The 25,457-nt window shown below is 39.1% G+C and overlaps 1 protein-coding gene across 1 annotated transcript in view; it reads right to left on the minus strand.

The window, feature by feature from the left end:
• SLC17A6 (solute carrier family 17 (vesicular glutamate transporter), member 6) overlaps positions 1–25,457 on the minus strand; it is a 40,431-nt gene that overhangs the window by 12,128 nt on the left and 2,846 nt on the right. Inside the window, exons 2-6 of the mRNA XM_010858407.1 lie at positions 25,129–25,381; positions 23,401–23,519; positions 5,218–5,332; positions 3,920–4,007; positions 3,320–3,406 (exon numbers count right to left, since the gene is read on the minus strand). Coding sequence (XP_010856709.1) covers positions 3,320–3,406; positions 3,920–4,007; positions 5,218–5,332; positions 23,401–23,519; positions 25,129–25,381 — 662 coding nt within the window. The remainder of the gene's footprint in view (positions 1–3,319; positions 3,407–3,919; positions 4,008–5,217; positions 5,333–23,400; positions 23,520–25,128; positions 25,382–25,457) is intronic.

The following is a 25,457-nucleotide window of genomic DNA, read 5'->3' on the forward strand; positions in this document are numbered from 1 at the left end:
TTCACACAATCTGAAGACTGGTGCTGTAATTTAATCTTTGTCACTGTTAAACAATGCTGAAACACAGGAAACTCACAATAAATATTGAATGGTATAGTTTGGAACATGTTCATACATTCAACAAATATTTACTGAACAGTTACTTTTCCAGGTACTCTGCTGAATGAAAGAAATATGATAAACAAGAAAACACTCCTGTCCTCAAAAAATTTCGCTGGAAGTAAATCCTTTTATTTGTGTCTGTCTTTAATATGGGTAGTGGTCTGCATTTCCAGGGGAAAGAAATGATTTTTCCCCTCTCCTGTTAGCACGTGCAGATCTAATAATGTGCGTGTGTTAGTCGCTCAGTCGTGTCTGACTCTTTGCAGCCCCATAGATGATAGCCCACTAGGCTCCTCTGTCCATGCAATTCCCAGCTATAGTAAACAGACTATTAAATAAAATCTAAAAGAATATTCTTGGGCTTCTCTCATAGCTCAGTTGGTAAAGAATTGGCCTGCAATGCAGGAGACCCCAGTTCAGTTCCTGGGTTGGGAAGATTCCCTGGAGAAGGGATAGGCTACCCACTCCAGTACTGGTGGGCTTCCCTTGTGATTCAGCTGGTAAAGAATCCGCTGGCCATGTGGCAGATCTGGGTTTGATCCTTGGGTTGGGAAGATCCCCTGGAGAAGGGAAAGGCTACTCACTCCAGTATTCTGGCCTGGAGAAGTCCATGGACTAGTCCATGGGGTCGCAAAGAGTTGGACACAACTGAGCGACTTTCACTTTCAATTTTCCAAAGAATATTTTAGCCTGAATAGATACTGTACATGAAACATGAGCTTCTATAATTAATGTGGTAATATTTAACAGTTTATGTGACTGTATACCACAGCATATGCCTATTGATCATTGTTTGGACAGATGAAAGTTATAAATTCCAATACAATAACCATGCTACTGCAAGCTCTATTTCATCCCTTTATTCAGCACTTTCACCACTAAAATATGCCCTTATTGTGCAATAAAAATCTGAAGCATCAATAACAGAAAAAAATCACATAATGTATCCTGATTCTCATCAACTGGTCATTTCATTTTTTCCTCATACTGTTCTATTTCTCCCTTGGGTAACAATCTAATCTCTGATCGCTATAATACTATATATATATATATTTTTTTTGGGTGGGGGGCTAGTCAGTCTCTAAGTGCTTCTTAATATCATAACTTCTGATGTACTGTGCCCTTTTAATTACTGAATATGATAGCAAACACAATTTGGAATCAGATGGTGTGTGACAGCTTGGTAGAGTGTAGTGGTTGTGGAATATGGTTCTCCCGTATTCAAATTGCGGCTGTGTCACTCACTAGCTACATCTTCTAATCAGTAACTAAATCTCTGAAAATCTCTACTACCAAATGAGATAATTCATTTTTTAATAAGATTTTTGCAAACAGAAGTTAAAGAAGGCAATACATAAAGAAACTAGCATAGTGGATGGCACAAGATAAGTACTCAATAAATGAGAACTCTTGTAATTGAGTAATAATGATAATTTCCACTAACTGAATACATCTGAAGTGCTAGACACTCAGCTAATTGCTGTATATGTGTTATCTTTTTAAAACTTAAACTGCCATATGGGTCTTATCTCATTAATTAAAAAAAAAACGAATATTTAACGTGTGGCTCAAAGACCAAGCTTTTGTCATATACAGCAAGTAAGCAAGTACTATTATTATGATATTTTCAGATTGTGCATGTGTGTTAAGTCACTTCAGTCATTGTATACGACTCTGCGACGCTATGGACTGTAGCCCACCAGGCTCCGCTGTCCATGGGATTCTCCAGGCAAGAATGCTGGAGTGGGTTGCCATGCCCTCCTGCAGAGGATCTTCCTGACTCAGGGATTGAACTGGCATCTCTAATGTCTCCTGCATTAACAGGCGGGTTCTTTACCACAGTGCCACCTGGGAAGCCATTCAATGATAAGCATGAAATGGGATATAGCTTGAAATAACAAGGTAGGTTTTTCTTGGGTCCTTTGTGGAAAATTCATATTCTTAAAGTCACATCACATCTTCAATTAAATAATGGACTAAGGCACAAATCAAAGAATTTAATGGATGGCCATACCAACTTTCAGAAAAGGCAATGGCAACCCACTCCAGTGTTCTTGCCTGGAGAATCCTAGGGACAGGGGAGCCTGGTGGGCTGCAGTTTATGGGGTCACACAGAGTCGGACACGACTGAAGCAATTTAGCAGCAGCAGCAGCAGCACACCAAATTTACTATATACCTTGTAAGTAAGTGCTTTAAATATCTTTGAATTATGGGCTTTAAAATAAAATCAAACAAAAGCTATGGATTAAAATCTGTTAAAAAAATTTCCCTAGAAAACAAAAATATGTTCAACTGCATACATAGCTCACCATTTAGGGTATTCATGAATCCAAAACCCAACCATGGCTTTTAAACCAGGATAAGATCCTCCACTATTTACATTCTATAAATATAAGAATTTGCTTTGATGAGAACATTTCAAAATGAAAATGGATCATAGCACATTTGGAAGCAGCCAAATTCTGTTCTGTTCTCCCACATGACTTCATTAATCTTTCAGCTTCTCCTGCCCATGTCCAAAACTGGTATTAATTAGTGACAACATCAGTTGGAATCCAGATCTCTTATCTTTCTTCTTTTCTCTTTATTAAAAAAGTGTATCTTAGCGAAAGACTATGGGATACTTTCAAGAAGTAAGATTCCATATTCTGGTTAGAAAGTGAACAGAAAGGGAGTTTGGACTTTGGGCTTCCTGTCATTTTTATTTCCACTTGGGGGCTTAATCTTCTTTAATCCTGGGGAAATGTGGACTAAAATGTACTGCCCCTGCAGCAACTGCTAATATTTCATCACAAGATCGAATGTTTGCATTAACACTAATATGGCCTTTAAGCTTCCTATCCCATTGAGTCTCAAGGAAATAGAATCAGGGAAATGACCAAGAAAGCAAGAATCAAAAAGAGAAGTTGGTGCTGCCTAGCTTCTTCCTTTTAATCAGCTTTGAATCAAGAGCTAAATTAAATGTTTCATAATCAAGGGCAACACATACTGTACATTACAAAGTTTCCATCAGCAATGTGATGGCTTTTAAAAATAATAAATAATATTACAGAGAAAATTGCAGATATAGAATATTGCCCTTGATCTTAGATTATAAAGAAAAGAATCAATGAAAAAACAATAGTGAGTAAACACAGAAGTATATTCATTGATCTATCATACGGCTTTGGTTTATGCACGTTTCTTTTAATTCTATTATACAGAAATGCAACATACCATAGACATAGAATACGGAAGACCAGCCGGTGTACTGCACAAGAATGCCAGCTAAAGGCATTGCAATCACAGCTCCAGCATAGGAACCTAAAGTAGCAGAGAAAATGAGAGAAAAGTAAGTGAAATCAATAGAAACTCTTGACTTCATCTCATTTTCCTTGCCTGGATCTTACAAACACATCCTTGCACACTTGGATGTATATGCACTCTCATCCACATACTTCAAACACATATCCAGGAGTACAAGGCTACACAAGTGAATATAACCTACACACCCAAGTCAGAGATATAAAAATAGTACAACACTATAATAAAAAACAAATTCAAAAAACTATAATAAAAATAATTAATGAATATATTTGAAAATCCAGAAGAAATGAATAAACTCCCAGAAAAATACAAAATGTAAGAGGGAGTAGAAGATTTGAGTAGACTAGTAATAATTAAAGAAATTGAGATCGTGGGTCAAAAACCTTTCCTCATGTACACATACAGACACACCTCAAATGGTCTTACAGATGAGTTTTAGCAACTTTCAATTCTTACAAAAGTTGTTCCTAAGCTTTTATGCACATAACTGTATCTGCACATAATGCTCACCACAAAAGGAGGTGGTTGCCAATCGACTTCTCTCTAAAGGGGGAGCCCATTTGCTCCATATCCCATGACATGCTGGGTAGGTGACACCCTGTGATGGAAAGAAATATATCAGCACTGTTTAGAATCTTGGATCGTAGGAAAATAAGCACATTCACTTCTCTGATGTGATGCTGTTTTCTTAGAATGGGCACAGGGTCCCCAGTTGCCATGTGAGGGCCTTTCTTTGCTGATTCCATAAAATTCCATTTTAAAAACTTTCAGCCCAGACCAGGTAAGACATGACCTCTTTTTAGTCACATGTTCAAATTATTCCTGCCCTTTAAGACTTCCTTCTAACCTCAGCTTTCTTCTGATTAAGGCTGAAGAAAAGATCCTCTATTATTCAGTTCATCTGCAATTCTGAACAGTTTGAGAGACAATTTTGTAAAGAGTTAAACTTAGTGATTCCCAAATCCCTACAGAAGAATGTGCAGTTTAGATCCTTGAAGGTTGTTATACTTCCTGAAATGCGTGTCTAAAACTTAAAATCTTTAAAATATTCTTTTTTGTATTGTTTTGATCCTATCATTTTTTCTTTCTTTTTGGAAAGACAAGAAACTGTTTTCAGTGCCTTGATACTTTACCTAACTTACCTACTCCCACCGTATTTCATGGAAAGAGAAAGGGCAATATGTATACCATTCTCAAATTTTTAAATGATATTCCTTCAAAGACAACAGGTTGATGGAGCAAAAGTCAATCATTAGAGTTGATGCCCAAAGAATACATTCAATGAAATGTTTTTTTTTAGTGAAAATTTAGATCATGATGTAAAGCCAACAGAGACTTGTTAAAAAACTCTCCAAACATATTAATTCAGAGGATGGACTCAAAATTTTTATCACAGCACATTAACAAAACTGTCTGTTCTTTTTTTTTTTTTTTTTCTTTTCTGTTATTCACTAAACACTTCATCATCACTCAATTCCAGATAAGTGGGGATAAACAGTCACAGTGGTAGTCTGTCATCATTTAAACATATCTGGTTTATAACACAGAGGGCATTACACGTCAGTAGCTAAAGGAGGAGAAGGCAATGGCACCCCACTCCAGTACTCTTGCCTGGAAAATCCCATGGACGGAGGAGCCTGGTAGGCTACAGTCCATGGGGTCGCTAAGAGTCGGACACGACTGAGCGACTTCACTTTCACTAGACACAGCCTAATACAATATATTTATTTGTAGGTCAAAACAAAGATAATCTTCTGATTCTTGTTAGCATGCCAACCTTAAAATGATGTCATCCTGTAGTTCCATACCTCAACAAGTCCCTGCAGTATCCTAACAAAGATGACACACCCATAATGCACTCTGGCTGCTGATGGGATTAGCATATTCAGGGTAGAGGTAAGAAGTATGGCAGCTCCGAAAACTCTGAAAAATAAAAGGAGTTAACAGGTCTACATTTCTCAGATCAGGTTAATTACAAGCAATTTCAAGACAGAATTTTTTTTTTTTCCTAAAAGAATAAGAATGTTCTGAACTGGATTGGCTAGCCATTGCAAATAGATATTGGACTATCTTGAATTGCTACATCATTTGAAGCACAAAACTCAACATTCAGAAAACAAAGATCATGGCATCTGGTCCCATCACTTCATGGCAAATAGATGGGAAAACAATGGAAACAGTGACAAACTTTATTTTGGGGGCTCCAAAATCACTGCAGATGGTGACTGCAGCCATGAAATTAAAAGACATTTGCTCCTTGGATGAAAAGCTATGACCAACCTAGACAACATACTAAAAAGTAGAGACATTACTTTGTCGACAAAAGTCCATCTAGTCAAAGCGATGGTTTTTCCAGTAATCATATATGGATGTGAGAGTTGGACTATAAAGAAAGCTGAGTACTGAAGAATTGATGCTTTTGAACTGTGGTGTTGGAGAAGACTCTTGAGAGTCCCTTGGACTGCAAGGAGATCCAACCAGTCCATCCTAAAGGAAATCAGTCCTGAATATTCACTGGAAAGGCTGATGCTAAAGCTGAAACTCCAACACTTTGGCCACCTGATGCTGAAGCTGAAACTCCAATACTTTGGCCACCTGATGCAAAGAATTGACTTCTTGGAAAAGACCCTGATGCTGGAAAAGATTGAAGGCAGGAGGAGAAGGGGACGACAGAGGATGAGATGGTTGGATGGCATCACCAACTCAATGGACATGAGTTTGAGCAAGCTCTGGGAGTTGGTGATAGACAGGGAAGCATGGTGTGCTGCAGTCCATGGGGTCACAAAGAGTTGGACACAACTGAACAACTGAACTAAACTGAATAAATCTGTTTATACATAATTTTAGTCACTTTCTTCATAGATATAATTACAAATTTTAAATAGTTAATTAAGCACTGTATATGGTTTGAGTCTATATATCTACAATGTAAGCTGCTGAAGGGCAAGAGCTTGCTTTTCAGATACACTGTTGTATCCCTAATGCCTAGCACAGTGCCTGATACATAGGAGATACTCACTGAAGAGCTGCTAAAGAAATAGTAAGTGCCTAAATGAAGTTGTGTCTAGTGTGATACCTTGAAGTATGGAAATTATAACTCCATTCATAAAATTTTATGAAGGGAATCATATGTAAATGCTCCCCAGATCTAATGATCAGCTCCCATAGGACATATTTTTAAAATAGAAAAAATTAATACTTCATATATCTACCTCAGGTTTGTCTTTCTGTGTAGGTGGTTGAGTGGAGGGGTTTTAGATATCCCTCTTTTTGCATACATATAAACAATTCAAAATAGAATTCTAACACCTTTATCCATCTACAAGTAAAAATTATATTCCATTATTAACAAAAAAATCTCTCATAATGTAATACTAAGGAAGAAAAATATCCCCTTAACCAGGTAACTTTAGAAATTTCTCTTGCAGAGAAATCTGGGGACACATTGTCTCTAGTGAGCTAAGCTGTGTGTTCTCAGTAAATTTTTTCAAGGCAAACACTGAACTTTGAATTCAGTCAAAATTGGCTGCCTCATAGAAGTTCTCATTTTTCCAGGAGCATGTTTAAATGTAACTGTTAAAGACGGGAGTTTCTGAAAGAGCCTTGATCATGATTAATCTGCTACTGAAATTTGAGAAATGACTTTATGAAAGGATGAAGTAGATCAGCTTTTTTCTATGAATCTTAGACTGGGACACAAACTTTTGTTTACTTGCTATAGCCTAATAATCCGCCTGTTCTCAGTGGCTTCTCTTCACACAGGTAAACAGTCACTCAAGAGGTGAATATTCTCTTCTGTTCTTCCTGTGTGCTATTTCCTGAATAGGTATCTTTGGCTCTGAGTCAGAGTAACTTATTTCCTAAATGCTTGGTGCAAAATAGAAATTTTTTATTTCTGGGAATGATTATCCCCATTAAAATGCCCAGCGATATTAAACTTCTGCCGACTATGGATTTATTTTCCAGAAATTAAATGCAAAAATCCCATATCCTGTCTTTAAAATATAAAAACTCAAATTGTTATTAAAATTGTTTAAAAATGTATTTTCATGCTTGATTATTTTCAGTTGACTTTTCACCTGTCTCAAGACTGAAATCCACATGCTCTTATGTGCAAACTCCAGAACATTTTGGAGGTTTCCTTTAGGGCTGAGAGGAACTAGATACAAGGGAGTGTATGAAGCAAGCTTCCTGGACCTAGTGGTAAATGGTACCCGTCCCAAAGGCCAATGTCTTTCCCGTTCTGGGAGTTTGAATGTTAAACCTGTGCAGAAAAGGTGAAAGCAGAGAGAGAAAATGACACAGGAGTTTTGGGCTTATGGGTAGGTTTCTGTATACTGGAAAACTACTGTTGTTTCTGTATATCCATCTTACTTTATTTCTTATGCTCAATAAAAATGAGACTGAGGCTATTTACAACATCAAGGATAAAGAGAGCCAGAGCTACATAATGCTAAAGGAGTTTCATAAGTGTTTATATGAGTTATACATCCAACTACTCCATTCAGCTCTTTGGAAGAATTCCTTCAAATTGTTGTCCATGAACCAGATGCATTAGAATTCCCTGGAGTGTTTATTAAAAATGCAGACTTCTTACTCCAGACTTTTCAAAACAGAATGTGCTAAGAGTGAAGCCTGGAAATTGGTTGTAATAAGCAGTCCAGGTGATAATTTTGCATGTGCATCCTAAGGTTTGCAAATATATATATATATATATATATATATATATATAGTTTTTAAACAGGTTCATCTAATATGTGTCTTCTTTTCTAATACATATTTTGAAAGAATGATGCATGACATTTATTTTATATCTTTCAATCATCAGTTTCTTTCTGCCTATTTGAAAACATTGCTATCTCTAGATAAACTGGAGAGAGATTAATTTTATCTTTTTTTAGTTTAGGGTTTCTCAGCCTCTACACTGTTGATATTTTGAGATGAACAAAATTCTTTATTGTGGGATGTAGTCCTGTGCATTATATGATGATGTAAACAGCACCCCAACCTTTATGCACTAGATGCCCATAGCACATGCCTGCAAATGGTTACAACAAAAAATGTCCCCAGAAATCACAAACTATCCCTTGGGGGACAAAATCATCTGCCAGTAAAGCTGAATCAATCATGAACTATTTGTTACTCAACTCATATTGTAGTCAGAACTAAATTTAATAAGTGATTATTCAACTGGTAAGACATCATGCTTATACTTCACATACCAAAAATCTAACAACGCAATGACATGACATTATTAATACACCCATTTTCTAGATGAAGAAACTAAGCCTGAAGTAAGTGATATCACTTGCCCAAGTTGTTAAGCAGCTCTAAGTAGAGGAATCTTGTTTCAAATCTAGTCTATATAATTCCAAGGTCAGTGGGTTTTGTTGCTGGGATTTACATCTAATTGTGCACATAATATGTAGTCAGTAATGTGTTTCAGAATTAAAATTGAAATTTTAAATACTCATTTTTCACAGTTACTTGAAATCACACTATTCCTGAGATTAAAAATGTCAGTAGATTACTTTCAATGTTTACTTTTTATTCTTACCCTGAATAGTTGTTTCTAATTATATAATCTGTGACATTTCCAAATGCTTCCTAGTTTTAAGTTTCTTAATTTGTTTAGCCATCCTTTTTATTATTAGTGGCCATTGCATTATAAAAATGGATTGACTTTTTCCAACTACTTAAGAATATAATTCATAAAACATTTCAGAATCCAGTTTTTTCTAATTTTATGAAAATGATATCTAAATCAATATCCAAGTAATTAAAATAATGATCATAGAAATTCTTGGCCAATATGGAAGGTCTTTACATTTTTCTTAATGTACTACAGATAGTCAAAATTGAAACAGCCACTTCATTCAACATTGATTTATGCTTTCACACTCCAAACCTCTATGAGACTATATTTAGGGTACTATGTTGAGGAGGAAACGGGAGCCAAATTTACAGAGCACTTGCTATACTCTCTCCACCTACATTAATTCATTTAATCCTCACAACAACTCTGAGTTACACTTTCATTTTACAAATCAGAGACTAGAGACAGACTGTGTAAGAGAAAAAAAGCAAGCAATAGACCTGATATCTGAATTCCAAACTCTCCGACATGGAAATCTGTAAATCTCTGCTCTTTTATCTACAAGATGCAACTTGTTGTAATTGCTGTTTAGTGGCTAAATCATGTCTGACTCTGTGACCCCATGGCCTGCAGCCCACCCGGCTCCTCTGTCCTTGAGATTTCCCAGGCAAGAATACTGGCGTGCGTTACCATTTCCTTCTCCAGGGGAATCTTCCCAACCCAAGGATCAAATCTGCATCTCCTGCATTGGCAGGTAGATTCCTTACTGCTGACCCACCGGGGGAGCCCACATGATGCAACTAGGCACCTAGAAAAAGACAAGGATGCTCTATGTGTAGTAGAAGAGCAAAAGAAAGACAACTAGCCAAAAACAACATACACTAATGGCCATAACCAGAGTGCAAATGGAAAGCAAAGGAGGGAAAAGTCCATTCCAGCTGGCGTGACAAGGAAACAAGTCCTTCAGGAGGAACCTTTAAAGTTGAGCTTTGGAAGATTAGTATGAAAAAGGATGAAGAAATTCCAAAGAGGAAATGAATCAGCAAAGTTTCAAAACATGGAAGAGATTGCATTACATATCCGAAACAAAGGCAGAATTGAAAACGGCTGAACACAGTGATACACGTGAGTAGGAGAACATCAGGAGTGAGATGAACAGGGAAATTGTAAGGAGGGTTTAAGCAGGTGTAGATACAACAGGGAAGGCAAGAGAAGAAATCATAAGTCCATGGCATCTTGGAGATGATAGAGTTTAGGGTGACCCCAGAGGGAATGCAATTATGCCCCTAAAGTTAAGTAAACATGAAAAGCTTACTGAAATTGAGGGGGTAGGAAGTGATGAAGTCAGGGAGTCAGAAGGTGAGAAGCATACATGTAAGTTCAGATAAGAGGAAGGCTTGCAGGGGAGTAAAGCGGTCAAAGTCACTAAAGTGGGAGAGGGAAAAAAGATGACATCAATATTGTACAGAAATTTTGATAAGATTCTAGCTCTGTTGGTTAATAACTATGTGACTGGAAAGCTACTTAACCTCATTTGGCTTCTGATTTCTTGTCTATAAAAAGGAATGCAATGGTCTAGATCATGTTTACCAGGGCCAGGCATCTGAGATTCAAAGTCCGTTCCTGTCGCTTACTACTTGAGTGATCTTGAACAGTGTACTCTACTGTCTATGCTTCATTCCTCATCTACAAAACAGGGATATTTATAGAACCTATGATTTATTACCAGTTAAGGACCCAGAAGAATGTCTGACATATCCTAAGCATTTAAAAGGTGTTAGGAGTTGGTCAATGATTGTATTAGTCTATCACGCTTCATAGGATTGTTGTGAGGCTAAAAGAAACAATATACCTAAAAGGCTTAGACTGGTGCCTGGCGCATAAAAATAAATCCGTAAATGTGAGTCAGTCAGGGAGAAATAATCACAGCCAATGGTATTGTGCTAGTTGTGTGCCAGTCACTGTTCCAGATTCTCATTTTAAACTAAAAACTATATTGGAGGGCTACTACTACCATTCTTATTTCATGGATAAAATAACCAAGTCCCGGTGAGTTAAATAAGTTGCTGAAGTCACATAGACACTTTAAGTGGAGAACTGTGTCTTATAATGACTCAAGTCTGGTTGTAGATTCTAAATACTTAACCCCAAAGCTATATTGTACTTTAATAGGGGCAGAACGAATACTAGCCCTAACAGTGCCAGCAGCAGCAGATAAAATAACAAAAACTCTGAAAGACCAAAATGTTATTGAAAGATGAATGGTCACAGCAGTGGGGAGTGAGAGAAGAATTCTATTCTGTCCCTCCTATGGTTTGTCCGCTTATTTATTTTGTGTAGTTGACTTACAACATTATACTAGCTTCAGGTGTACAATACAGTGATTACATGTCTTTATAGATTAAAATTCATGCAAAGTCATTATAAACCAATACCCATATTTCCTGTGATGTGTTTTACATCCTTGTAACATTTAATGTATACCTAGTAGTTCAAAGTAGTTAAATAGAGAGCTCATTTGAGGAGGGTGTTGTCCTTTTATGAACAAAATCTAAGCTTCAGAAAAGAAGTCAAAGAAATAGGAAAACTGAGTATGGAAAAAAAAAGCTCTGGAATGTAACATAGTTTAGCACTATGATTTCCAGAGTTCCTCATGTATGAACATCACCTTAAGGAGCATGTTCAAACACAGAGGGCTGGGCCAGATCTTCTGATTTCCTAGCTTGGTATGGTGCCTGAGAGTTTGTATTTCTAACAAGTACCCTGGTGGTGTTGATGTTGCTTTTCCTGATATGAGAATAACTGATTTAGCAGTATTATGCTGGATATTCCCCCCAGCCTTCACAAACGAGACAGATCTGGGGCAAGGGAAAGGCCCAGAGAGAACGGAGCTTGTCATAGCTGAAATAAGAGCCTTGCCTTTTATTGTAGAGGGGAGCAGCAAGGGTGAAGTGGAAACACCCGCTGAAAAGGACAATCTCCTTTACAAAATATAGATTATAAGTAGATCATTCAGTCAAGGCCAAAAGAGAAGGTCCTCTGACCTGGTTTTGATTGTCCTCATTAACCAAACTGGGGGCTTCCCTGAAAGCTCAGTTGGTAAAGAATCCGCCTGCAATGCAGGAGTCCCCAGTTCAATTCCTGAGTCAGGAAGATCCTCTGGAGAAAGGATAGACGACTACTCCAGTATTCCTGGGCTTCCCTTTTGGCTCAGCTGGTAAAGAATCACCGGCAGTGCAGGAGACCTGGTTTGATCCCTGGGTCAAAATATGGTACCCACTCCAGTATTCTGGCCTAGAGAATTCCATGGTCTCTATAGTCCATGGGGTCGCAAAGAGTCGGATATGACAGCAATTTTCACTTCAGTTCATTAACCAAACTGATTGAGTGGCTGCCATATTTTCCTTTGGGACATATAAACAGTAGAACATAACATTAGCTAAGAATACACATTCTATGGTTACACTGTATGAATTCAACTTCCAACTCTAATTTCTTACTAGATCTGATCTTGTGCAGTTGTTACTACTTGAATTCTCTAAGCCTTACCTTCTCCATTTGTTAAATGGAGATAATGTATCTTTATACTTTAAGGGATTATCATGAAGATTAAATGAATCAATTATGAAAGGAGACAGTATCTGGTTAACAGTAAGTGGTTTATAATATCAGCTATCATGATATAGAAACTCCCTAACATTCAACAGAGTTCTCCAGAGAACTGTTATTATCTGTCTTTTTCCTCCAGAATGTTTTTGTTCTAATTAATAATGCTATTTCTGTGACCATGGATTCAAAGTTGTCCTGTGTCATCCTGAAATTCTAGAAGCTTAAAGTGCCTGAATCTTAGCTCTCATTCTGAGGGCACACAGTATGGACTGAAATACATCAGTCCGTCAATCTGTGCCTCAATAGTCTATTTAAAATATCTGACAGGAAACAAGCAAACAAAAATTGACAGTCTTCTTCAGATCAGTTTGTTGTCTTGGTATCTCCTACACACTTGCCTTCAATACCTACCCACCATACACACACACATGCACACTTTTCTTTTCCAACTGTCTCTCTCAGATATTTCTAAAGCACTGTAGATCACTTTCAAAAGACTTACCCCAAGATCCTCCATATTATTTGTGTCTCTTGGACAACACAGTCTAGATCTTTTATTTCTTCAAATTCCTAGATGGTAGCAGAATACTTTGCATGTGGCATGTGCTTAAGAAATAACCACCAGCTCCTTTTGTATAAAGATTTTAAATCCAGGGAAGTGATATCTTCCCTTCCCTATATGTAGGTGATAACAGGTCTTTCTTTCTTGAGCCTTCTTTATCCCAATAGCCTTTAAGATCAATTGACCATTTATTTGTTCCTGAGTCTTTGATGGGCACAAACTACTGTTCTGGGTATTCTAATAATCCTAGAAAGCTGAGTTACTCCCTAGAATAACTGTAGGATAGTAGTTCTGGACTAATAGAATTGAGACTATTCCTGTGGATAAATCTGCACTTGAAATAGCAAATGCATGGCCCAGTCTGGCCTCATCCTTAAATATTCCAAACAACATTGTGGGATATACTACAATCAACTGCCATTACACTTTCTATTCAGCACATCTTCATCAGCTTCTGAAACGACTCTCTTTAAGCTCTACTTTCAAAATCAAATTAGGTGGTAATGTTTCAGAGGTGATATACTGTCCTCCTAAAGAATTTCTCCATTTACCAGTGCTTAATGTAGTTGTGCTTGTTGTATTATGCTTAACAGTCATCATTTTTGTTTGGCTTGATGTTACCGAAACAAACAAATATAAGCATGAACATAAGAAGTTGAAGAAATAATAAATAGATTATGTATTAAGAAACATTTACCACTTGTGTGTGTTTTATTTCCCCAGCACTAGTCTCGACTTTGACACACAACTGCATTTGAAAATAATACCCACCATCATCTGTTTTTCAAGTTTATCCTCTGATCAAAAGACTTCTCTTCCTTTTACCAGGTAGTGATCTTTGGGAAAGTTACTCTGCTATTCTATTCAGTTCTCTGATCAGGAACACAATGTCTTTGAATATATAAGAATGCCTGCCTTATAGAGTTGCTGTAAGGAAGAATGATGATATATAAAAAGTTTAGTGATATGTATATTTATTAATTTAATTCTAATTGCAATTGCATCTGCCTCCTGAAATGGAGAACTAAGAAAATTATGAAGACAATTTATATTTCATATCTGCTCTCTTCCCACCCCCAATACAAATGTACTGTTTGTACTGTTTAGGGAAAAGAAGAGATTTTATACCTGAATGATCTACCTCACATTGATTGAAAAGCTCTTCTGATATTCATTCACCCCCTCTCCACTTTACATGATTAGACTGTCTCTTCTGTGTTGCTATGCAATAGAGCTGGCTTTCTATTTTCCCCCATTTTAATATAAGAGCTAGATTTCTGGATTCATTTTAACTATGAGTTAGGAGAAGGTTGTACTCTACAGTATCATATGAGTTAAACAGCCATGCTACTGCTTGACTTCAGGAGCTCAAAGGAAATATTTATTTTTCAGGTTCAATTTTTATAACACTTTCGTCTTTTGAAATTCCACTGTAGCTTTCTGCAGGTGGGTTTTCAATGTCTCATCATAGGTTAAATGTTAAACTGTAAACTGTAAATACTAATGTATTTCATCTGATAATATTTTAATGAATTGATGATTATAGAATATACATTTAAGATATTATTCAATGTAATTAACCAATTACACATTTGTAAAATTAATCCAATTTCTGATCCATAGCCTGAGTTTTCCATTTGTTTTGTTTTTTGCTTTATAATCCATTTCAATTAAGAAACTCATGTAAGGTCTGATGACAGCTTCTTCCAAATAAAGGTGAATAATGTGAAGAAAAATAAATATTATATTTTACATAAAAATATTTTGTAGAAATAAATTTCCCCAAATAAACATATTTTAATTTTAAAATAACTTGCTTAATTTTCTGACTTGTAAATGTACATTATCAATAATATCAGACAATATTTATATTAGTATATGTAATATCAGGCAGTATACTTATATTAGTATTATATATAAAAACAAGCAATCAATGCAAATTCTAGCAAATTATACTAATTTTTTAGCAATGAACTAAACTAAAATATTGCTTTATCTGAAAAATAGTCAATATATGTAATCATTAATTAGATAAATATTGATGAACTTGAAGTTCCAAGTAGTAAGAGGACTTCAGCTAAAATTATATTTATTCTGTTTAAAGCCTTTGTCCTTATAGTTGGCAACTAAGGTGCTACCTAAAAAAAATCCACTCCTGGTGTAAATTTTGGTTGAGGGAAAAAACAAAGAAATATGCAAATGTAAATATAAAAAAAAAATCTTAATTTTTCTATGCCTGAAGAACAGGATTAGAAACTAATTCATGCTCTAAATGTATCAAAGAGCATCATTACAATATCTGTGAAATGAAATAACAGCCATTTGCTTATTAAGATTGCTTTTCAAAATGATGAACTACTTGAAAGCTACTTAAAATTGTTTTCCTCATGATTTCCTTTGCAGTAAATGACATATTAAGATGAATTTGATTTGCTTATTTTCAAGTTAAAACCTCATTTTACTTGTTTCTCCTCTGTTATACACACACGTACACACACACACACACACACACACACACCCTCCAGTGTTCTTAAAGTGATTATATGTAAGAGAATACAATCACTTCATACCGTAAGACAAAAAAAGAGGAAAGGTGTGTGTGTCTGTGTGTGTGTGTCTGTGTAAGTGTGAGTGAGAGAGAGAGGATGCTCTATATTACAAACAGATTACCAGAACTGAGAAACATACAGTATCCCTGATACAGAAACATCTGAAAAAGCAAATGCATTTGCTGAAAACCAGCATCACAACCTGCCTGATGATTAACATTCAGCGTGACCCAGAGTGAGTTCGCTTTGAAATTCCCAGTCGTCATCTTTTTTTCTATGACCCATAGTCACAAACAACCTCACATATCAAGCCCACCTGACAAGTATTTGCCTGGAAGAGGTGACAGGAACACTGGTGACTTGTCATTTCTACAGATGATATCTATTTTCCTGGAATCAATCAATCAGTTTCCATTTGGGCAGGGGCTTGTCACTTAACAAGGATCTAGTGTTTCTCACCCCAGGTGGGGCACTAATCCTCTTGGAGAGGATCTGTAGGAATAGACTGAGCCAGGCTGTTTAATGGATTTAATCTAATCAAATCAGGGCTTGGGTGCCTCCCTTTGTCACATCTGATGCTCCCATTCCCAAATTAAAAAAGGAATACACAAGCACAAGCCAGCCCTCTGGGTCCCTTGGTACCTCATTATGTTGTAAAAATGACTTCATCACTCATGACAGAGAAATTAGACAGCCCCAACAGTGGCATATGGCAGCGGGAGAATCATTCTACCAGCTGCCCACCTGACTCTCCTCCTTCAAAATCATGTCCCTCCCCCCAGAGGCTGCTTCTGCACTGCAGTAGTAGAATGTGGCAGCCGCAGTGGAAACCAGACCTAGTAAGGGCGGGAGGAGAGGAGACTGGAAGGCGAGAGAAGCCCGTGTCAGCAAACCACGTGCAAACCCTTAGGGACCCCTCCTCCCCAATACATCTATTCATCTCCTGGAAAGGGTATTTCTTTTGTCAGAAGAAAAGAAGGCCTTTTCTGCATTGCCCCAGATACCAAACCTATAGAGCCCACAATGGGGAAATGGCTAGATGTTTGATAGGCAGCCAGATGACTGAAATAGAGATAGTCACCTCTGGCCCTAAAGGACTGGATCACTATGAACCAGTTCCCTCATAGCAAGATGGTGGTATTTTGCAGCAGGCTTTATAGTCACAGTCTGAATTATTTTCTCACCAAAAGGAATTTGTAGATGCTTCTCACTGGAAGAGTTAAGAAACTCCTGCATGCAATCAGTGTTGCAATGGCTAAGTAAGTGTAGAAAACAAAAGATGATAGACAGGTGAGAGACAGAGAGAGTTAGGTGATGAGACTTAAGAATCTATTTCCAATGCTTATTATAATAAATATCTTCATCATTTTATTTTTGTGAAAGAAAATGACAGAATAGTACCAGTAACATTATTTATTTCTGGGCTTGAAGTATGAAGGCATTGTGTTTAAAGTATCTTTGTTCCTCTTTCTGAAAATCATTCTCACAAAAGGAGTTTTCATAATCAGGCAAGCCAGAATATTTACCTAAAGTATATCAAATTCCACTTTTATAAATGCAAATGCACATTAGTAAACAGTTCTATAATCCATACATTAGAATTTGTTAATTTTTAAGTATTAATCCTCTCTTCTTTATAGCAGTAGTACAAATTGAGCTGTATCAATTAGAGTTGCAAGCAAGAACCTCTTTCTTCTAGACAAAGGGTCTAAACTATCCCAGTCATGCTCAAATCTCTACAATCTTCTAGAAGCTCAAACTGCCAAAGGGCTGGGTCAGTAGAAAAACTTCCAAATACCATGGCTTTTTCCTCCAGAAAAATCACACTATTTGTCTAAGTCATTATTACGTATTTGCCTTTTGCAGGGAAAAGAACAGAATCACTGTGTTATGGCTAAATCATTTGGGAGCCAGTACACACACACACAGATATAGTATGTTTCTCCTGCCACAGAAATCTAAGAATCCCTGGGGCTTGCTAAAGGCTTCTCTCTCTAATTCATGGGTTTCTGTCCTGGATTTAGGGTATGATAGATTATAGGCACTCATTCAGAGAGTAGAGGGCTCAACTTGCTACTGAAAGTGAATATTGCAATAAACCATATAATATCAGGCAGAGATGTCAACTTTCAATGCAGAGAGAGGTTGCAGTCATGTATTACTGGACATCTGAGTTTTAGTCACAATCTCTTTGTGACTTTGAACAAGTCACCACCTCCCTGATTTTCTATTTCCTTTCCCAATGAGAGGATCAAATGAGTTGAACCCCCAGTTCAGTTCAGTCACTCGGTCGTGTCTGACTCTCTGCGACCCAATGGACTACAGCATGCCAGGCCTCCCTGTCCATCACCAACTTCCAGAGCATACTCAAACTCATGTCCATCGCGTCGGTGAGGGCATCCAACTATCTCATCCTCTGTCATCCCTTTCTCCTCCTGCCTGTAATCTTTCCCAGCATCCGGGACTTTTCAAATGAGAGTTCTTTGAATCAGGTGGCCAAAGTATTGGAGCTTCAGCTTCAGCATCAGTCCTTCCAATGAATATTCAGGACTGATTTCCTTTAGGATGGATTGGTTAGATCTCTTTGCAGTCCAAAGGACTTTCAAGAGTCTTCTCCAACACCATAATTCAAAAGCATCAATTCTTTGGTGCTCAGCTTTCTTTATAGTCCAGTTCTCACATTGATACATGACTACTGGAAAGACCATAGCTTTGACTAGATGGACCTTTGTCGGTAAAGTGATGTCTCTGCTTTTTAATATGCTGTCTAGGTCTGTCACAGCTTTTCTTCCAAGGAGCAAGTGTCTTTTAATTTCATGGCTGAAGTCACCATCTGCTGTGATTTTGGAGCCCCCCAAAATAAAGTCTCTCACAGTTTCCATTGTTTCCCTATCTAGTTGCCATGAAGTGATAGGACTGGATGCCATGCTCTTAGTTTTCTGAATGTTGAGTTTTAAGCCAACTCTTTTGCTCTCCTCTTTCACTTTCATCAAGAGGCTCTTTAGTTCTTCTTCACTTGCTGTTCTTTCTGTTACCAGGAGTTCACTATATGCTACAGATACATGTGATGGTCAGTTTGTTATCTGAATAAAGAACTGTTTTCTCTTTAGCAAAAGTCAAGTTAGAAACCCAAGAATACCTGAAAAGATAAAATGTTCCACTAGGAACTGAACTCTCTTTGAATAAAGGATAGGGGTATGGGAAATAATCTTTAATTTTTATCAGAGAAGTCTAACCTCAAACTTTTATGGATTTATCTAAGCACATTTATAATGCCTGGCTAGAATTCAAAGATTCCATATACCGAAATTCTATAATCCCTATACTGTTGGCTAAATGTGTTTTTTAAGACAGCTGTTTACAAGCTTTTACATGAGACTTATGGCACTTTCAGCAAACAATAATTTTAACTATGAATAATATGTATGGGAAAATAATTTTAAAGGCAGAAATCTGATATGAGAAAAGAGCTATTTTTACCACAAGAGAAATAATCTTTTTGCATTACTAATTCTTAAGGCAAATTTAAACACAAGTGATACTGAATGATCAGGGCTTTTTTCTTTCATTTTTTTTCTGAATATAAAATGCTATTAGAAATAAGTAACAGTCAACAATTATTAAGTACCAGGCATGCTTAATAATTTTACACATATTCTCTTATTTAGGCATCATGATAGTCCCAGCAGGTAAATAGTTTAACTAACTCCTTTTACAGAAATACAAACTGAGGCTCAGAGAGTTTAAATAATGTTTCATGCCATTCAGTTATTAAGTAGTACATTCAGGAGTCTGAACACAACCCTATTGGCTTTAAAATCTATAGTTAAAGTGTGAAACACTTTGTTGAGATGTTATTTCATTTACTCAACAAGTATCTATCATAAGCCAGGCACTCTTTGAGATGCTAGAGATATAGTGGTGTTAATACATGACAAAATTACTTGCACTCATGGAGCTTACATTTTATTGTAGAAAAGCAGTTATTTCTTAGTTATAGATCACTAAGAAAAATACTGGTATGATAGCTGGCAGTGGTGCTACATAAAAAATTAAAGCAGAGTTGGGAAATCAGGAGGACAGGAGCAGAAGAGGGAATGTTTTTAAATAGGGCTTAAGTAATATTTCCACCTAGACAGAGGCGAGAATAGTCTCTGTGAATACAACATCATCCACTAAAAACATAATGTTGACCAAACTTTCTTTGATAAATCTGACCTTCTTTGGTTATGCCTTTGCAAAAATTTTGTTGTTTCTTCCACTAAGTCATTGACCACGCTCCTCATCACTCTCTAAATACAAGATAAAGATCGTTTTTAGTAATTTCACATTTGTAAGTATCTGAGTTACCATGAGCCCTACGGTCTTATTGTTTAAAGACAAAATTAATTTGCCCCCAATACTTTGTAATCACTGTATTAAATATGTTCTCATCTAAAAACATTACAGATTTTGTAAGAAATCTTCCTTTGATTCCCCACTTTAAAACCCTCTGTAGAGGGAGTTGATGAAATTCTTCTGTCCAGGGTGTGCAATAGCTGTTTGAGGAAAGGTAAAGAAAATAATGATTCAGGAGCTTTCCTGGAGACTCAGTTTCCTTCCCCCCACAACTCCCCTACCTCTTCTTCTCAATGAGCAGAAAAGCAAGAACTGAGAATTGGACCAGAAAAAAAAAAAACACAAGAAATCTGTATTCTGACCAAGAGTGGGGCTGTTTTTGCTTAATTCATAAAATGGAGAAGCCAAATCATTGCTGTTTGTTTTTCATTGAGAAATCTGCCAGGAGGTGTAACCAGAAGCACTTCTCTCTAGGGGAGCTGTCTCCACATGCGTCAGTTCCTCTACTCCAGTTCCACCCACAACAGTGATGGCAAACACTTCCAAAGAGAGCTTTTTGTACACCAAGAGGGAAAGGACTCTGTCCCCAGCATCCCACTCAAGGGAAAGCTTGTTCTATTATTAAATGATCTGTAGGGAAGGCAGAATGGGTGCACAATGCTTGTAGGTGGAAAATGGGTCTTGGTATGCTGCTTTTGCTGTTTTGAAAATGGAAACATACATCTTTCAAGCCAATTCTAAAAATTTCTAAAACTTTATGTTAAAAAAAGTCTTCTAAGATAAAATTCTATGTAGCATGTACAGGAGTAATGGACATTTACCAACTAGTCAATGAAAGTGTCTCTGGGTGATTAAGTTATGTATGATTTTTATTGTCCTTTCTTTTTAGTATATTTTTCCTATTTGATATGTAACACTTTTATAATCAGAAAAGGAAATGTTATACATTTTTAAACCTGTTTTCACAAGAGGTTTCCAGTGTATATTTCTCATTGTATGCTTTTAATAATATTTTAAAAAATATTAAAAATAAAGCAGATAATCAAAATCTTAAAAAGTGAGCAGGTTCACATTCTTATCTGTTCACAATATTTTACAAAAAATTTTGACTGTTTTCTCTGCCTTGGAGAACACAAAACATTGTATACGAAAATATTGTTCCTCTCTCCTAAATATCTACTTAAAGATACTGTGGTTTTGGATCCAAATAAAAATTCTAAACTTCAGGACATTTTCTCTTGAGGAAAATCTTCAAATAAATTAGAACCTGAGTCAGCATCAGTCTTTTCTTTACTAGACATGACACAAGTGATAGCAATGAGCTTGCATTTTTTTTAAACCTAGAAAAACCTGTTTACTGACCTCCCAGTGTTAGAAAGAGTGAAAGCTAAAGCATCCCTGATGTTTTTTCCTGGCAGGAAAATGTTAGCATTTTAACATTTGGCAAGCTGAAGGTTTTGACTCTGAAAAAAAACTTAAAGGCATAGTCATTATATTTTTATTTCACCTTTTATTGAGTTTCCTTTCCTTTTTTTTTTGGTGAATTTATGCATGGTTTTCCACTGAAGTGAAAAATATTCTACATATGTATGTTTGGGGTATCTTTCTGGGAAATTTATTTTGTTTTGGAAAATAGTTTTAGGAAAAAATTATTGGCACTGCATTAGGGATATAAAAGTCAAAATGTAACATATTTATTGCCAGTAATATTTAAGAAAATATTCCTTTAAATTTTTCTGCCTTATGTCAATTTTTAAAATTTATCCCATCCATAAAATAGGGTTCTCTACACAGTTAATAATTTTCAGTTTAAACTCATATCATTTTTAAAAGTATATATTTTTTATCCTGTTGAGCCTGAATTAGCCATTACAATGTTAGGGTAAAGACAGTATTCAAGAGGCATTATTTCTACTCTATTGCACTCTCCTCTTAACATTTTGAGAACAAAAATCCTCACCCTAGGGGCATTAAGCTGAAAATAAATTCCCAAGATTCTCTCCCTAGGTCTTGGAGATGACTGAGAAATTTGGGGCAGGAAAACACCTCTCCTGGATGGGACCGTAGGTGACAAAAGCCAGGGAAGGGGCTTGGGAGATGTCACTGAGGGATGAGAGACCAGTGTAGGGAAGCAGAGAGGAGATCAAGACTAGAGAGGTGCCCAGTTCTAGATTACTTCCCAGGAAAACTTAAACTTTGGTGGGGAGAGAGAGAGGTGAAGTCCTAGGTATAGGCTCTGAAACATGACCCAAAATCTTTATTTGGGGTCTCTATGCAGCGAATGGGCTTCCCTGTTGGCTCAGAGGGTAAAGAATCTGCCTGCAATATGAGAGACCCGGATTCGATCCCTGATTGGGAAGATCCCCTGGAGAAGGGCATGGCAACCCACTCCAGTATTCTTGCCTGGGAAATGCCATGGATGGAGAAGCCTAGCAGGCTATCCCCCACGGAGTTGCAAGAGTCCGACAAGACTTGGCGACTAAACCACCAACCACTATGCAGCAATACCAGCAAAGGCAGGAGCATCTGTTCTTTCTCAGCTTAACACTTAGATTTAAGGAGTACTTAGTTTTATTTATCATAATGAACACAATGAAGCAAATGAAGCTGATTCTCACCGTCGGAGGGCCAGGCTATGCTCCTTGACACCCCCACCCCATCAGTCGTTTTGCCTCGCATTTCAGGGTGCCTCTGCAAGTGCCGGCAGGGGCACTCTTGAGGGCTGGCGCTAGGACCCCGGCCGCTGTCACCACCGCAGCCAGGCTGGAGGGCGCTGGACGCAGCTGAGCGCCTTCCCCACCCTGCCCCTACTCCGCCGAGCTCATTAACAGGTGGAATCGCACCCGGGGCGCCTGAAATCCCGCCTGGCTCCATAGAAACAAATCCGGCAGACCCAGAGCACCATCTGGGCGGGCTTTCGATGCGCCCTGCCAGGAGGTCAGCATCACACGGAGCCGTGGTACCCGAGGGATGCGAGGAGAGGCGCGCAATGAGGCCCCCACCCTTTGTGCACCGGGCGGCACTGTCTCAGCTGCCCGGCTCCCCGGCAGGCCGCAGCACCTACCAGGCCTCGGGGCACGTCGACCATTTCACCAGAAGCCGGTTACACCCGCGCTGGGAGGGGGCGGCGGTAACCTGCACCCACATCCTTGAAGGGCGCCTTATTCTGGAAGGAGGCACCATGTTCCAGCCCCGATAGTGGATTCCAGGGGACTAGGAGACCTCGTCCGGGAGTTCCCCAGTCCCGCGGAGCTCTCGCCCCGGCCCCAGCTTCCGCTACCCCTCGGGGGGTATAAATCCCACCTCTCTGCGCCCCCGTCGGGCCCCGGAGCTTTACCTGTTGGCTGCCAGCCGAGAAGCGATGTAGCCGCCTGGAATCTGTGTGATGATATAGCCCCAAAAGAAAGAACCGTGGATCATCCCTACGGTTTCCGGGTCCCAGTTGAATTTGGCTTTCTATGGAGTAGGGAAAAAAGAAACAAGTGGAGGGAGATCGTTTAGTCAGGGCTTTGGGCTGGAAATTCACGATCAGGAGTTCTCTGCGTAACGGCCCTCACCGCCCGAGATACTCCCTGACTTCTGGTCGTGGGGATGGCTTAATGTTCGTTTCCTAACAAAATTAAATCTATACCTTCTTACAGAGAAGAAACGCCTCTTTTCACTGAAAAACGTGCTCTTTTGAAATGGATTCATAGCGAATCTGGGCGCCTTGATTTTGCTCCCCGACAACTGTCTGTCAGGTCGGATCCCCTCTATGAACGACGACCCGGCAGGGCTTGAATTTGGGAAATGACTCTCCACGAGGAGATTCTGTTCGCTGGCGGGGGACAGAGACATCTGACGGGGGTCCATGTAGCCCAGGCCGACGTATTCGGCTGCAGCGGTGGAATCGCTGGGAGAATGGAACCCAACTGGGAAAAAGCTAGGGAAGAGGGGGTGGGGAGCTTGGGATGAAACGCGCGGAAGTCGGAAGAGCTAGTGGGAAGGATGGTGGTCCCTGTAAAGTGGGGATGGGCCTGGGCCAGAAAGATTTGGAAAAGCCCAGGGAAACCGGGGAAATCAGTGGAGACGGAGGTGGCGCTCAGGGGTAGTCTGAAGAGCAGGAGAGGGGTGTGTCTGAAGGTCCGAGCCTAACTCCGCCCTCGCCAGCGTGGCTTGCCATCCAAGGTGAACCTTACAGTAAACCGGGGCTAACTATCCGCACAGGAAAGGTGAAAAGGTCCTTATTCGGCGTGGGAAATTGGAGACCCTGTTTCTGCCCCTTTGAATAAAATTCTGAAACCAAACGCCCTTCGCAGGATCTCCAAGAATAACCCAGGGCCCATCAGCACTCACAGTATCCCATCCACAGCCCATCCCGAATTTATCATCCCAACCCCCAGCCCTTGCTCTGCCAGACTTAAATTCTCTCAGGTCTCTTTACAGGAAGCCTCCGGACCCGCGGCTTTCTGTGACCTTGACTTTGACCTCCCGCCACCCTCTCTCTAGGCACCACTCAACGCACATTGTAAGATTACGGGCGGGCGGGACTGGATTCCCGGTGACCCTGAGCCTATCAAGCTCTTCTTTGTCCGCCAGTCAGGGCGGCTCCTAAAGACCTCTCGGCTAAAACTGCCCATATGTGTGCACAGTTGCTTTGATTTGTTTTTCGGTTTTGTTTCATTGTGGTGATTAAGAATGTTGGTCGAGAATTGTAGGGAGTTGGGGGAAATAATAACTGATCTGCTGCTCTATTCCTCCGGGTAAAAGAAAAATAGTTCGATTTAGATTTTGCGGACGGTATTAAGGATCAACTCTTTGTATGAAATCTCTATCCTCAAAAAGCTATTGAGCTTTTCCCACTTTACTATTTTCCACTTTGCTGGGGAGAAAAAGAAGGCCCAGAGAACAGAAGCGGCGTGCTCCAACGTAAACAGGGATCGATAACATTGCCGCGGCCCCATCTAGAAGGGCAGGGCTAGAGGGGGCCTTGAAGGGGCAACCACGCCCTCCGCATTCGGCGGGGACAGCGAGGCTCAAACAGGTGAAGTGGGTCTGCGACACCACCGGGCCAGCCGTCGCGTACCTCCTTGATCACCTTGCCCCCGCGGTGGATGGTGCTGTTGTTGACCATGTCCACGATGGCCACGCCCAGGTTGCAGCGGATGCCGAAGGAGATGCAGAAGCCCAGGCCGCTCATGATGGCGATGATGTAGCGACGCGGCAGGCCAAAGCACGTGCAGTCGCACAGCGGCGCCTTCTTCTCAGGCACCTCCAGGGGCTTGCCATCCTCCGTCAGCTCGATGGTCTCCCCTGCGTCCTGCTTCTTCTCCAGCACCCTGCGCGGCACAGCGTGGGGAGGCAAGGACGCTGGGGGTTAGGCACCCCATCCCACCCCCCCTACGCCGGGACCAT

The sequence above is a fragment of the Bison bison genome, unplaced genomic scaffold, assembly GCF_000754665.1.
Source record: "Bison bison bison isolate TAMUID 2011002044 unplaced genomic scaffold, Bison_UMD1.0 scf7180017864388, whole genome shotgun sequence".
Taxonomy (NCBI): domain Eukaryota; kingdom Metazoa; phylum Chordata; class Mammalia; order Artiodactyla; family Bovidae; genus Bison; species Bison bison.